The 16,428-nt window shown below is 40.4% G+C and overlaps 2 protein-coding genes across 3 annotated transcripts in view; both read left to right on the top strand.

The window, feature by feature from the left end:
- kcnq5a (potassium voltage-gated channel, KQT-like subfamily, member 5a) overlaps window positions 1–4,482 on the top strand; it is a 276,889-nt gene extending 272,407 nt beyond the window's left edge. For both annotated transcript variants that reach the window (XM_034184668.1, XM_034184669.1), the window contains 2 exons: window positions 2,385–2,511; window positions 3,370–4,482. In XM_034184668.1, the coding sequence (XP_034040559.1) occupies window positions 2,385–2,511; window positions 3,370–4,464 (1,222 nt within the window). In that variant the 3' untranslated portion in view covers window positions 4,465–4,482. The remainder of the gene's footprint in view (window positions 1–2,384; window positions 2,512–3,369) is intronic.
- A 6,701-nt stretch (window positions 4,483–11,183) lies between these two features.
- The window catches only part of ddx43 (DEAD (Asp-Glu-Ala-Asp) box polypeptide 43), a 58,055-nt gene continuing 52,810 nt past the window's right edge, over window positions 11,184–16,428 (top strand). Inside the window, exon 1 of the mRNA XM_034185464.1 lies at window positions 11,184–11,463. Coding sequence (XP_034041355.1) covers window positions 11,184–11,463 — 280 coding nt within the window. The remainder of the gene's footprint in view (window positions 11,464–16,428) is intronic.

Raw genomic sequence — 16,428 nt, 5'->3', positions numbered from 1 at the left:
TAACAACTCATAAAATCCCCATCATGACCTTTCTTCATCTTTCTGATGGTTGAGTTGTGTGAAGGCTGCAGTCAGCGGTACTCTGTCCTATCCTGTGCTTTTAAACAGTCACCAACTTTCCTCTCTCTCCTAGACTAGATACTGTAGTCGGTCCCCCTCCAAGACCCTCCTACAGCCGTGTCAAGAGCTTTTCCAATCCTTCACTGCATTTACATTGCAGCCAGGCTCGGAGGAGGCATCCTGCACCAGGGTTAGCCCTGCCTGGCCTGCTGTGCTCGCTTCCCGCCTCCCCTTCTAACATAATGAACAGGGCCTGCATTCACACACGTTCATATCAGAAACCATGAATACATCTCTTTAATGTTTCACAGAGTCACCAAACCACTTTATTACTGTCATTTCTGAATACTAATGCCACAATTAACATCATAACAACTGAAGACCGACCAGACGAGTCACATGAACGTGTGCAGAGATCCTCAAAGACGACAAATATTAGTTTTATGAGAAGGCCCAAACAACTTCTCATCCACCTGTAATGAGAGCAATGGCCTCTGTGCGTGCGTGTGTATGCTTCGATCACGCAGAAATAATCTGTTACATACTCATACATATAACGGATTTTGTCCATTTTATATACTCAACAAAAATATAAACGCAACACTTTTGATTTTGCTCCCATTTTGTATGAGATGAACTCAAAGATCTAAAACTTTTTCCACATACACAATATCATCATTTCCCTCAAATATTGTTCACAAACCAGTCTAAATCTGTGATAGTGAGCACTTCTCCTTTGCTGAGATAATCCATCCCACCTCACAGGTGTGCCATATCAAGATGCTGATTAGACACCATGATTAGTGCACAGGTGTGCCTTAGACTGTCCACAATAAAAGGCCACTCTGAAAGGTGCAGTTTTATCACACAGCACAATGCCACAGATGTCGCAAGATTTGAGGGAGCGTGCAATTGGCATGCTGACAGCAGGAATGTCAACCAGAGCTGTTGCTCGTGTATTGCATGTTCATTTCTCTACCATAAGCTGTCTCCAAAGGTGTTTCAGAGAAGCTGGCAGTACATCCAACCAGCCTCACAACCGCAGACCACGTGTAACCACACCAGCCCAGGACCTCCACATCCAGCATGTTCACCTCCAAGATCGTCTGAGACCAGCCACTCAGACAGCTGCTGAAACAATCGGTTTGCATAACCAAAGAATTTCTGCACAAACTGTCAGAAACCGTCTCAGGGAAGCTCATCTGCATGCTCGTCGTCCTCATCGGGGTCTCGACCTGACTCCAGTTCGTCGTCGTAACCGACTTGAGTGGGCAAATGCTCACATTCGCTGGTGTTTGGCACGTTGGAGAGGTGTTCTCTTCACGGATGATGCGAAGGAGATGTGTTGCACTGCATGAGGCAAATGGTGGTCACACCAGATACTGACTGGTATCCCCCCCAATAAAACAAAACTGCACCTTTCAGAGTGGCCTTTTATTGTAGGCAGTCTAAGGCACACCTGTGCACTAATCATGGTGTCTAATCAGCATCTTGATATGGCACACCTATGAGGTGGGATGGATTATCTCAGCAAAGGAGAAGTGCTCACTATCACAGATTTAGACTGGTTTGTGAACAGTATTTGAGGGAAATGGTGATATTGTGTATGTGGAAAAAGTTTTAGATCTTTGAGTTCATCTCATACAAAATGGGAGCAAAACCAAAAGTGTTGCGTTTATATTTTTGTTGAGTATATATAGCGGATTTTGATTATAACACAAATTTCGCTGGTCCGCCTGAATCTATTTACTGTTTTACTGTTTTAAGAAAAGCTGTTGGTGCACATCGACCATCTGACAGCCATAATGTCCATGTCTTAGACTGCCACTTTCACTTTTCCACTTTGATTTCTGATGATGGCAGCAGTTAAAAATGTCTTAGCATCGTCCTTCCAGATTACTAACCTGATTCTGTTTGAAAGTCACCTTATGTTTCTGTTTACTGTGAAGCGACAGCTGGTGTTAATCTCATTTGAGGAACAGAAACATGGAGATGACTTAAAGCAGTGAGAATGTTACCGGCACTCTATATTAACAATTTTAAAAACATATTTAAAAATGTATACCTTCATTATCATTTTTTCCTCTGTTATAAACTGTTAAAGATGCACATACAACCAACTGAAGCCAAAGTGAATGCCCATTCAAACATTTTTTTTTTTTTTTTTTGAGCAATGCTTTTTATTATTTGAAAACTGTGTTGTATCATTAACTAACTCTGATCTTAACCCAAATCCTGTTGATTTAGGTTTGCTGCCTGGCTTGGAATAACCTAAAATTGAGCTTATTTATTATTGTATAACTTTTTTCTCCAATCTATTTCAGGGTCGATCAGATCCTTGGAAAAGGCCAGATTGCAGTGGATAAGAAAATAAGAGACAAACTGCACCCAGACGGTGACTCCTTGGAGGGTCTGAGCATGCTGGGACGTGTGTGTAAGGTCGAAAGACAGGTGAGTTTCATTTGGCATGTGCTCATGCAAAAAAAATTATTATTATTCATAGTAGTAAAGCACCTGATCCCCAAGGGGTGAGATTTTGTAGAAATTTGTAATTGCTTTGCCTCTAACACTAGGTTTGCAAGGGAACCAATGCCTTAATTGTCTTTGGCTAAAGCAATCAATAGCATCAAAGACAGAACTGAATCACATTAAAGACATCTTTTGTCTTTCTCGCCAAACTTTGATAATGCCTTATTAATACTTTTGTAGCGTTAATGTTAGGGGCCAGTGTTTGCTAACTACTTTGGCATTGTACACAGGAAGGAAGCAAGCAAGGAAGGAAGGAAGGAAGTGGGACTTTTAATTTGGACAGTCTATAAGTATTTGGACATTCCCTGTCCCATCCCTGTTTTCATAATGAATTGTTTGCCATGTTTACTGTTGCTAAGCCACAGGCCAGTCATCGGTTGGACATGTGTACATACCTACAGCCGCTTCTCACTCACTCATCTTCAACTGCTTATCTGACATAGGGTCACGGGCACAGCCACTCCTGACTTTTATATTTTAGTAGTAGTAGTAGTAGTAGTAGTAGTAGTAGTAGCAGTAATAGTAGTAGATTATCTTACATTTTTAGTATAATCATTGCCCAACCCTACGGTCTTTGGTTATACTTATAAAGGCCCGTGCAGTGTGTCATCAATGTTCAACAATCCTGAAATGTCAATGTAGTGCACATTCTTCCTGTCACAGTGTTCCATATTTACAATAATAGAAACCACCTGCTCAAAAACATAATTGATCTCCAGTCATGGTAACATAGCACTCCATGCTCCATCTTGTTCATTCTCTCTATTCACTTATTTTCAGGTAACCTCTATCGAGTCAAAGTTGGACTCCTTGTTGGAGGTTTATCGCCAGGTGTTACAGAAAGGTCCCTCAGCTCTCACCCTGTCCTCCCTGCCTCTATTTGAGTTGGACAACCACAAGTACCACAACTCAGACTACCAGAATGTCATTGGCAGGGATCTCTCCTCTTGCAGCCCCCAGGAAACTGATCCAGCTGGTTGTCGAGGAGACAGCAGTGACAGCATATGTCGGTCTGTTAGAAACAACCCCAGAGGTCTGCGGCTCATCCTTGCGCCTGCCGAAGATGACCCCCCTCCAGACTCAGCACCCCCTTCTTACCCCCCGTCCACAGCCTCATTGTCCCCATCACCCCTGCTGCCTCCAGACAGCCCCTACCCTACACTCCTCACCCCCAATGGCACCTCCAAGAAGGCACACTTGCCTGACCTCCCGCCCCCACCGCCAACAACAGGTTTCACCCTCCAGCTGCCACCCATGGCGCACCTCTCACACCACCGATGTTCAACCAACCCTGTTCCAGACGATATGGAGGATGGAGTGACAGCAGAGGAGGGCAGCCTGGGTCCAACTGTTGTTGTGGGGTCCAGTGTGGACAGTGACCAGGAAAGGGACAGTGAGGCAAGCCATGCTAATGAAACAGTGCAGCTGAGGGTGAAGCCTGCCTTGAAAGGAGAGGGAGTCTGGAGGAGGCAATTAAGCCTGGAGGTCAACCCCCTACTACAGCTCTCATCCAACTCTGATGGGAGGCCTTCAGACTGGGGAGGCAGTTTTGGAAAATCCCTTTCCGTGCACAATCTCAGCCAACCGTTGATGAACCGTGCCCCCGGTCTGTCCTCCACACTCAATAACAGCAGCAGCAGCAGCAGTAATGGTAGCGAGTGTGGCAATGCCCATGGTGACCTCAGCAACTGGGACAGAACACAACTGTTCATTAGTGAGTGTAAGCTGGAGCCAAAACAAGAACATTTTGACTTTCTGTCCCAGGTACCTGACAACAGCCCCTCAGAGCTTTTGCATACTGTAGAGGAGACTGCACCCCACACCAAAGACACCTCAGACTTTCTCAGTCAATCCCCACATGTACAGCTGGCGTAACCATGCACAAACGGGCACACACAATCTGTACAGAATATTGTTGGGAAGCCGCTTTGAAAATCTGTTTTTACTGGTTTTATATATATATATATATATATATATATATATATATATATATATATATATGAATTATCTTGCAAATGTATATTTCCGTGTTTTTTATTTGCAGTATTTGTATATTTTCTCACATGATCATGTCCACTCTCATCCATAATTATTATTAAACTATATCTCATAGATGAAGGTTTTCTGAGAATTAATGGGTTTCCAGACATGGTGCACAAGTGTAACTGACCAGACGCTAACTATGGTTTGACTGAGCCAGAGGTGGAAAAGCCTGTGGCTTCAGTGAGTAAAGGTCCTACCACATATTCTGCAGGCAGGTAGATAAACGAATCAGTGAAATCAACTGTTTTAGGTGCACAGGAAAAGCAATACATGGTGGGACTTTTACTCACTGAAGCCAGAGTTACACTGAGTTAGCATATGTGGTCATGCATTAGCAAGTAACATTAGCATATGTGCAGACCAGGTAGCTCAGTGGGATAAGGAATTGGGCTACCAATATGTAGACCAGCATTTGATTCCCAGTCATGTTACCTGTCTTGTCTTTCAACGAGACACTTGGTTTGCAATACCCCAGTCCACACAGCTCCAAATGGGTATTGGCATTGGCTGAGGACATAACCTGTATGGGACTACGACTGTTCCCAGGGGAAGCCCTAGTCTCTGATTTGCTTCCTGCCACACTGTCTGGCATACACATTGGCACCAATGGGCATCAGGGCCTATATAGGTAGGGTGACCAAACTTCCTGTTTTCCCAGGAGGACATGTCCTGTTTTCACATCCTGTCCTGGGTTTTTGTTGTTGTTGTTGTTTTGTTTTTTAGAAAGTTATGACAATGTCCTGGTTTTCATTGCTTTTCATTGGGCCATTAAATTGACTGGCATTCGAGGAGCTACTAATTGACGGGACTATAGACGGAATGGAACTGGAACAACTGGTAATTGGTGGAATGGGTCATTTTTGCTTATATTACATCCCAAACAAGTATTGATGAGATGATCAGGTCTCACCATTAAAATAATCAAGTTATTTAGCCACTATATAAAACTATAGGTCAGCATTAGAAGCCCCAAACTCTTGACAGAACAGCGATGGAATGGCAGAATGGGAGCTTGTGTTGTGAGGGTAAATTTTCCAATATGGCGATCTGCTATTCCGGCGATTAGTGCTCACTGGGACAGAAAAGAGATAAGATTGTGCTTTGAACATGACTGGGGAGCTTTCTGCTTTGTATGATAACATTTTATTCCATTATCTTGAGGTTATCAATATCTTGAGAGTAGGAGGAACAGTAAGGTGCCATTCTGTCAATCATTTCGCCAATTGTATTATCATTCCGATTCTGCCAACCGTTATAGTTCCACCGATTGGTACCCGCTGCCAGCTGAGTATCATTTGAGCATCTCATTGCCGGGCCGAGACGCTGAGTGTCCTGTTTTTCGATAATCAAAATATGGTCACCCTATATATAGGGAGCAGTGTAGTAGTTAGTGGCTAATGGTAATCATTAAGAAAGTAATCACCATCAACTGACTGCATATGATTATGCTAGCTGCTAACCAGAAAAGCATGACTGGATATGTTAATGCAAGCAAAATCACCATGTCAATATAACAATGGTAACAAAGGTATGGACTACAAGCACAAATACATTAATTCCCAGAAACATTACATCTCTGACGTATATTGTGCATGTTTTATTCTATTTTATGTGGTGATAAAACTACCATATGGAGTACATGCAGTATAATGTTATCATACTGTAGTTACACTGTAAAAAAAAAAGAGAGAAAATTCTTAATACAACCAGCTGCAGAGACTCGTTTTTTCCTGAAAATTTTCATTTTTACAGTATTTAGGGAACGTGGTGTTGAATCATGTCATTGTCATGTAATAATGATGTATGAAGTGGTCATATTCATTTGAGAAAAAAATACACACATGCACAAAGACAGTAACTGTACATTTACATCATCTTTGATTCTTATAGATTGTGCATCTGGGTTGATGTTTCACCCGTTTTGACCAACTTGAATGAAAGCAAAGCTTTGACAATGAGAAATCACTTTCTTATCTAATGATATAGCACGTGGTTCATTGCCTTTTCAAGAAAAGAAAATAATTCATATTCATCCAGAGGAGGAAGAAATGTTCAACCAAAATTTTTTGTTCTACTGATTTTTTTTACTGATATAAAACCTAATTCAAAATCAAGTATCCTTGTTGGGTTCACGACAGAAAAGAAACTGCTTTTAAATTTTCTGTTGTATGTAAATTTTAAATCAAAGCAGATGTCCACTGAGTGGGGCTGCAACTAATGATTACTTTCATAATTGACAAATCAAGAAAAAGAACCAATTAATGAATCAATTAGTTGTTAGTTCTATAAAATGTCAGAAAATGGTGAAAAACCCATCTCAAAAAATTCAAATATTCAAAAAGTACAATGAAATAATCATTAGTCGAAGTTTTAAATGTCACAATTTGAAAGCTACACTTGAGTATTACTTTTCTGCATCCAGTTTGCAGACCGCTCTTGAATGTGATATGACAATAAAACAAAACAAAACTGGCCATCTTAATTTCCGCTAGGTATTGTATTTTTTATTTTTTATTTTTTTATTTTTTTGGGTTTTGCACGTTTAAATCTTACGTGGTATGAAATTACCACAGTCTTACATGTATTTTATAATGGCCTTGATTATTTCGACGTCATTATTTTTATGTTATAATAAATTTTTTGCTTACTAAATTAACATTCTGCTGTAGAATATCACAAGTGGAAAAAAGAACAATTGTAATTTCTGGGTGGACTATGAAGTATGAAGGATATGAAGAAAATATACTGTATTTCGAAACAGAAGGCACAGCTATTTTGTGATGGGTGTGGGGTGGCTTGAAAATGTGAGATTTTTGTTTACTGCACTAAAACGGCATACATTTATTGGCATTGTTGGTTTTTAATTCATACAAAAACAGTCCATCCAGATGTTTTAGTTGCTTTGAAGCAAAGAGATTTTTTTTTTTTTTTAATAAAGTACAAGCTCATGGACATATCTAGTTTGGAAACTGGATGAATTCTTTCCTTCATAAAGCACTCAAATTTTTTGTAATCTGTAAATTGCTTTACGGTGCCTTCTCGCATGTAAATTTTTTTTTTTTGTTCTTCTTCACAGGGCTGACAAGTCTAATTTGCATACAACCTGTATTTGTTCATTTATGTGTTGTAACTTTAGCCACACGTTTTGTATGGCTTTGCTGGCCAATATGGTAATACAATTTCTGCACTGCTTGATCAGTAATTTATTACACAACTGGCCTTAAAGCTTGATAATGTTAACATTATTATTACTTTTCAAATTAATTTATTAAATTGCACATTATGTTCTCTGAGTGAGAAATCCAGAAATAATTTTATTATTCATTAATAAAATATGAACTAACTAAACTATTTCTCTGTCTATAATTTTGAGCAAATATTTATATGTATTGATGTATATATGCATGTATGTGTACACACACACACACACACACACACACACACACACACACACACACACACACACATATATATATATATATATATATATATATATATATATATATATATATATATATATATATATATATATATATATATATATATATATATATATATATATATATATATATATATATATATATATATATATATATATATCCACAGACAGAGGCAGAGAGAAAGAGAGAGACCAGCTTGACATGAGACTGGAGAGGTGGAGATACACTTGGAAGAGAAGAGGAATGAAACTCAGTAGGAGCAAGACTGAGTTCATGTGTATGAATGAGAGGGAGCCTGGTGGAATAGTGAGGTTACAAGGACCAGAGGTGGTGAAGGTAGATGTTTTTTGGTCGCATTCTTCTCTATGGAGCTCCCCCTACAGCTCAGGTTAAAAACTCACTGCAGGCCCTTCCTCCCTTCTCTCTTTCCTGCTCTCTGTCTCTCTCTCTCTGCCTCTCCCACATGTGCGATCTGTCACTCTCTGCTTCTCTTTCTTTCTGCGAGAATGCGGTTCTGAGCACCATGCACAATCATGGAGGAAATATGACATCGTGGTTTTCAGAGCATACCAAGCTCTGCTCCAAAGCTTCACCCAACAGCAGGAATACAGATCTGCATCTGTTTTTCACACTTCTTTATCTTTCAGTTCTGCTATTCCAAGAAAGACAGATTGAGGTTGGCCTGTGTGTGATCACTCACTCTGTCACACTGTTTTTCTCTTCCTCTCTTCTTCCAACAACATTTTTTTTGGTTCTGTTTTCTTTTTCGCTGGCTCTGCCATGATTGTAACTATGTAAGAAACAAAGTTTTAGTTGGCTTGTTCTTATAGCCACTAGGTCACTGGTGCCTCGACAGGGGGACGTGTATATGTTGTTGTTGTTGTGCCATAAAGCAGTTTGTGTTTCTCACAAGACCTGAGACTCTTGTTCACATGGTACCACATTCAAGGCTGGTTTTCTGCTATATGAAACCTGTGGTGGGGGAGAGAGAGACCCCATTCTCCCCAGAACAAGTCAATTAACCATTACAATTACTCCTAAGGTAAAAAAAAAAAAAAGTTGCTTCGTCCCAAAAATTTTGGGGGTCAACTATTCAAAATAATGGAGGGTGTGGTAGAAAGGTGAAGAAAAGAAGGCAGGCAGGGTGGAGTGGGTGCAGGAGTAATTTGTGAGAGAAGGATATCTGCAAGAGTGAAAGGGAAAGTTTACAAGACAGTAGTGAGACCATCTATGTAGTAAAAAGGACAAAAAGACAGGAAGCGGATCTGAAGATGATGTGATTTTCTGTGGGTGTGACGAGCATGGACAGGACTAGGAATGATCAGCTAGACAGCGGTTTGGAGACAAAGTCAGAGAGGTGAGATTGAGACGGTCTGGACATGTGCAGAGGAGGGACACTAGATTACAACCCCTGGCAATAATTATGGAATCACCGGCCTCGGAGGATGTTCATTCAGTTGTTTAATTTTGTAGAAAAAAAGCAGCTCACAGACATGACACAAAACTAAAGTCATTTCAAATGGCAACTTTCTGGATTTAAGAAACACTATAAGAAATCAAGAAAAAAAGATTGTGGCAGTCAGTAACGGTTACTTTTTTAGACCAAGCAGAGGAAAAAATATGGAATCACTCAATTCTGAGGAAAAAATTATGGAATCACCCTGTAAATTTTCATCCCCAAAACTAACACCTGCATCAAATCAAATCTGCTCGTTAGTCTGCATCTAAAAAGGAGTGATCACACCTTGGAGAGCTGTTGCACCAAGTGGACTGACATGAATCATGGCTCCAACACGAGAGATGTCAATTGAAACAAAGGAGAGGATTATCAAACTCTTAAAAGAGGGTAAATCATCATGCAATGTTGCAAAAGATGTTGGTTGTTCACAGTCAGCTGTGTCTAAACTCTGGACCAAATACAAACAACATGAGAAGGTTGTTAAAGGCAAACATACTGGTAGACCAAGGAAGACATCAAAGCATCAAGACAGAAAACTTAAAGCAATATGTCTCAGAAATCAAAAAATGCACAACAAAACAAATGAGGAACGAATGGGAGGAAACTGGAGTCAATGTCTGTGACCGAACTGTAAGAAACCGCCTAAAGGAAATGGGATTTACATACAGAAAAGCTAAATGAAAGCCATCATTAACACCTAAACAGAAAAAAACAAGGTTACAATGGGCTAAGGAAAAGCAATCGTGGACTGTGGATGACTGGATGAAAGTCATATTCAGTGATGAATCTCGAATCTGCATTGGGCAAGGTGATGATGCTGGAACTTTTGTTTGGTGCCGTTCCAATGAGATTTATAAAGATGACTGCCTGAAGAGAACATGTACATTTCCACAGTCATTGATGATATGGGGCTGCATGTCAGGTAAAGGCACTGGGGAGATGGCTGTCATTACATCATCAATAAATGCACAAGTTTATGTTGATATTTTGGACAATTGAAAGGATGTTTGGGGATGATGAAATCATTTTTCAAGATGATAATGCATCTTGCCATAGAGCAAAAACTGCGAAAACATTCCTTGCAAAAAGACACATAGGGTCAATGTCATGGCACAGGGTCAATGTCATGGCACAGGGTCAATGTCAATGAGCAGATCTGATTTGATGCAGGTGTTAGTTTTGGGGATGAAAATTTACAGGGTGATTCCATAATTTTTTCCTCAGAATTGAATGATTCCATATTTTTTTCCTCTGCTTGGTCTAAAAAAGTAACCGTTACTGACTGCCATAATATTTTTTTCTTGATTTCTTATAGTGTTTCTTAAAGCCAGAAAGTTGCCATTTGAAATGACTTTAGTTTTGTGTCATGTCTGTGATCTGCTTTTTTTCTACAAAATTAAACAACTGAATGAACATCTTCCGAGGCCAGTGATTCCCTAATTTTTGCCAGGGGTTGTATATAGGGAGAAGGATGCTGAGGATGGAGCCACCAGGCAGGAGGAGAAGACGGAGGCCAAAGAGGATATTTGAAGCTGACAGAAGAAGAAGGAGAAGAAGAAGCTGTACGCGTGTGTGCGCGCGCGCCAAAGTGGCTTATGATTGGCAGGTGACGTTAATTAGGGGGTGTGTGTTAGCACGTGCCTGATCTAAACATGTCGGATTGGGAGGAAGACGATGCTGAGCGCAAACCCGTTACCGAGTCAAGTCGGCGAGAGAGGAAGTTAACGTGTGATGACCGGCCAAAGAAAAATATCACTTTTGGAGTCCGAAAATCGGGCGGGGTCAAAGCTCCGCGACGTGGAGGCGCCGACCGCTTCAACCGGGGGTTCGAGTCCAAAAACCGGGGCACCGACCGCCCGCCTCCCCGCGGCGCTGAGGGCTCCTCACCGCTCACCTTCACAGTGGAAAATTCATCAGTTGGAAGGATAATAGGTTGGTGAACTTTAACTTCACAACTAATTAAGTTTACACTCAATAAAGCACAGTTTAAATGTAACAGCGAACCAATTTAGACGTGGAAAGCTATAGCCATGCTAGCTGTGACGTCACGTGAAAATCACTGTCCTGTCGATTTTCCGCACGTTTTGTTAAAATTAACACCAAATTATGAAGCATATTGTGCTTAATTAGTCCAGGTTTTGTTTGGCTATCAAGTTAGAATTGAAGTTTGGGCAGCACGGTGACTTAGTGGTTCACACTGTTGCATCACAGCAAGAACGTCATAGGTTCGATTCCCATCTGTGGCCTTTCTGTGTGGAGTTTGCATGTTCTCCTCATGTTTGAGGTGGGCTTCATAGATAATTGGCAAAGCTTCTGGGGAAAACCTGGTCTTGTTAGGAGAGACGGCATCTATCCCACTTTGGATGGAGCAGCTCTCATTTCTAGAAATCTGGCCAATTTTCTTAAATCCTCCAAACCGTGACTATCCAGGGTTGGGACCAGGAAGCAGAGTTGTAGTCTTACACACCTCTCTGCAGCTTCTCTGTCCCTGCCATCCCCTCATTACCCCATCCCCGTAGAGACGGTGCCTGCTCCCAGACCACCAACAACCAGCAAAAATCTATTTAAGCATAAAAATTCAAAAAGAAAAAATAATATAGCACCTTCAACTGCACCACAGACTAAAACAGTTAAATGTGGTCTGTTAAACATTAGATCTCTCTCTTCTAAGTCCCTGTTAGTAAATGATATAATAATGGATCAACATATTGATTTATTCTGCCTTACAGAAACCTGGTTACAGCAGGATGAATATGTTAGTTTAAATGAGTCAACACCCCCGAGTCACACTAACTGCCAGAATGCTCGTAGCACGGGCCGAGGTGGAGGATTAGCAGCAATCTTCCACTCCAGCTTATTAATTAATCAAAAACCCAGACAGAGCTTTAATTCATTTGAAACCTTGTCTCTTAGTCTTGTCCATCCAAATTGGAAGTCCCAAAAACCAGTTTTATTTGTTATCTATCGTCCTCCTGGTCGTTACTGTGAGTTTCTCTGTGAATTTTCGGACCTTTTGTCTGACTTAGTGCTTAGCTCAGATAAGATAATTATAGTGGGCGATTTTAACATCCACACAGATGCTGAGAATGACAACCTCAACACTGCATTTAATCTATTGTTAGACTCGATTGGCTTTGCTCAAAATGTAAATGAGTCCACCCACCACTTTAATCATACCTTAGATCTTGTTCTGACTTATGGTATGGAAATTGAAGACTTAAAAGTATTCCCTTTAAACCCCCTTCTGTCTGATCATTTCTTAATAACATTTACATTTACTCTGATGGACTACCCAGTAGTGGGGAATAAGTTTCATTACAGTAGAAGTCTTTCAGAAAGCGCTGTAACTAGGTTTAAGGATATGATTCCTTCTTTATGTTCTCCAATGCCATATACCAACACAGGGCAGAGTAGCTACCTAAACTCTGTGAGTGAGATAGATTATCTTGTCAGTAGTTTTATATCCTCATTGAGGACAACTTTGGATGCTGTAGCTCCTCTGAAAAAGAGAGCCTTAAGTCAGAAGTGCCTGACTCCGTGGTATAACTCACAAACTCGCAGCTTAAAGCAGATAACCCGTAAGTTGGAGAGGAAATGGCGTCTCACTAACTTAGAAGATCTTAACTTAGCCTGGGAAAAGAGTCTGTTGCTCTATAAAAAAGCCCTCCGTAAAGCTAGGACATCTTACTACTCATCACTAATTGAAGAAAATAAGAACAACCCCAGGTTTCTTTTCAGCACTGTTGCCAGGCTGACAAAGAGTCAGAGCTCTATTGAGCCGAGTATTCCTTTAACTTTAACTAGTAATGACTTCATGACTTTCTTTGCTAATAAAATTTTAACTATTAGAGAAAAAATTACTCATAACCATCCCAAAGACATATCGTTCTCTTTGGCTGCTTTCAGTGATGCCGGTATTTGGTTAGACTCTTTCTCTCCAATTGTTCTGAGTTATTTTCATTAGTTACTTCCTCCAAACCATCAACATGTCTATTAGACCACATTCCTACCAGGCTGCTCAAGGAAGCCCTACCATTAATTAATGCTTTGATCTTAAATATGATCAATCTGTCTTTATTAGTTGGCTATGTACCACAGGCTTTTAAGGTGGCAGTAATTAAACCATTACTTAAAAAGCCATCCCTTGACGAAGCTATCTTAGCTAATTATAGGCCAATCTCCAACCTTCCTTTTCTCTCAAAAATTCTTGAAAGGGTAGTTGTAAAACGGCTAACTGATCATCTGCAGAGGAATGGTCTATTTGAAGAGTTTCAGTCAGGTTTTAGAATTCATCATAGTACAGAAACAGCATTAGTGAAGGTTACAAATGATGATCTTATGGCCTCAGACAGTGGACTCATTTCTGTGCTTGTTCTGTTAGACTTCAGTGCTGCTTTTGATACTGTTGACCATAAAACTTTATTAGAGATTAGAGAATGCCATAGGTATTAAAGGCACTGTGCTGCGGTGGTTTGAATCATATTTATCTAATAGATTACAATTTGTTCAAGTAAATGGGGAATCTTCTTCACAGACTAAGGTTAATTATGGAGTTCCACAAGGTTCTGTGCTAGGACCAATTTTATTCACTTTATACATGTTTCCCTTAGGCAGTATTATTAGACAGCATTGCTTAAGTTTTCATTGTTACGCAGATGATACTCAGCTTTATCTATCCATGAAGCCAGAGGACACACACCAATTAGCTAAACTGCAGGATTGTCTTACAGACATAAAGACATGGATGACCTCTAATTTCCTGCTTTAAACTCAGATAAAACTGAAGTTATTGTACTTGGCCCCACAAATCTTAGAAACATGGTGTCTAACCAGATCCTTACTCTGGATGGCATTACCCTGACCTCTAGTAATACTGTGAGAAATCTTGGAGTCATTTTTGATCAGGATATGTCATTCAATGTGCATATTAAACAAATATGTAGGACTGCATTTGCGCAATATCTCTAAAATTATAAAGGTTTTGTCTCAGAGTGATGCTGAAAAACTAATTCATGCATTTATTTCCTCTAGGCTGGACTATTGTAATTCATTATTATCAGGTTGTCCTAAAAGTTCCCTGAAAAGCCTTCAGTTAATTCAAAATGCTGCAGCTAGGGTACTGACAGGGACTAGAAGGAGAGAGCATATCTCACCCATATTGGCCTCTCTTCATTGGCTCCCTGTTAATTCCATACTAGAATTTAAAATTCTTCTTCTTACTTATAAGGTTTTGAATAATCAGGTCCCATCTTATCTTAGGGACCTCATAGTACCATATCACCCCAATAGAGCGCTTCGCTCTCAGGCTGCAGGCTTACTTGTAGTTCCTAGGGTTTGTAAGAGTAGAATGGGAGGCAGTGCCTTCAGCTTTCAGGCTCCTCTCCTCTGGAACCAGCTCCCAATTCGGATCAGGGAGACAGACACCCTCTCTACTTTTAAGATTAGGCTTAAAACTTTCCTTTTTGCTAAAGCTTATAGTTAGGGCTGGATCAGGTGACCCTGAACCATCCCTTAGTTATGCTGCTATAGACTTAGACTGCTGGGGGGTTCCCATGATGCACTGAGTGTTTCTTTCTCTTTTTGCTCTGTATGCACCACTCTGCATTTAATCATTAGTGATTGATCTCTGCTCCCCTCCGCAGCATGTCTTTTTCCTGGTTCTCTCCCTCAGCCCCAACCAGTCCCAGCAGAAGACTGCCCCTCCCTGAGCCTGGTTCTGCTGGAGGTTTCTTCCTGTTAAAAGGGAGCTTTTCCTTCCCACTGTTGCCAAGTGCTTGCTCACAGGGGGTCATTTTGACAGTTGGGGTTTTTCTGTAATTATTGTATGGCTTTGCCTTGCAGTATGAAGCGCCTTGGGGCAACTGTTTGTTGTGATTTGGCGCTATATAAATGAAATTGATTTGATTTGTGTGGGTTCCCTCCAGGTGTTCCGGTTTCCTCCCACGTCTGAAGACATACAAGTTAGGTGAATTGGATCTTAGGGACTAACCTGGTTAAATACCCAGCTAACAATGGAACGTTGCCTGAACGTTACATCAAAGTGGCAGTAACGTTGCATCACATCGTTGTAGGAACGTTCATTTGTAGACTCTCCAGAACGTTCCAGGGATGTTGCCAAGATCGTTGCCAACCAACCAACCTAGAACATTCTCTGGAGGTTGTGACACAACATTGCTGCAACGTTGTTGCAATGTCCCCCAACACGAAGGAACACTGTGAACACTGCATGAGTCTGTAAATTGCAAGTTTATTACTTTAGAAGTATTATTACAATAGCAATGCATTAAGCCATGGACAAGTTCTCAGTAACTTGATTAGTTCTCATCCGCCCTCCAGTATTATTACAATTACAATAGCATTAAGCCAGGGATCAGTTCTCATCCGTGATGTGTGACCCATGACTAAGGTTCAAAGATTTTGTTATTTTCACTGTGCAATTGTATACACTAGAAAACGAAATTTCTTTTCTCAATCAGTGACTTCAGTGCAATAAAACTGCAATAGAATAATTTACCTTACATAAATAAATAAACATAAAATAATAGTAATAGAAACAGGTAAAATACACTCCAATCTCTCAGGTACTAAGCCAGGTGACATCATCCAGTATTATTACAGTTACAATAGCATTAAGCCATGGATAAGTTCTCAGTATAAAATGAACTAGAAGGGTTAACATTAAACAAAAACTGAAGATGTCTCCACCCCCCACCCTTTAAAGCAGCAACATCAGTCCCGGATCCAGACCGGTTTGGACCAATGTAGTTGCATCGGTCAGATTTTTTTTTTTTTTTACGCATTGTTCGTCATTGGTGTGTAAAAAAAAAAAAAAACAAAACAAATAATCCTGAATAGTGCCGAACGTGTCCCCGTGGTGAACACAGCTTTTGATTTGTT

Source organism: Thalassophryne amazonica, chromosome 13 (assembly GCF_902500255.1).
Source record: "Thalassophryne amazonica chromosome 13, fThaAma1.1, whole genome shotgun sequence".
In the NCBI taxonomy this organism is placed as follows: domain Eukaryota; kingdom Metazoa; phylum Chordata; class Actinopteri; order Batrachoidiformes; family Batrachoididae; genus Thalassophryne; species Thalassophryne amazonica.
Note: the sequence above shows the minus strand (reverse complement) of the source record. Positions and strands in the feature narration are given on the sequence as shown.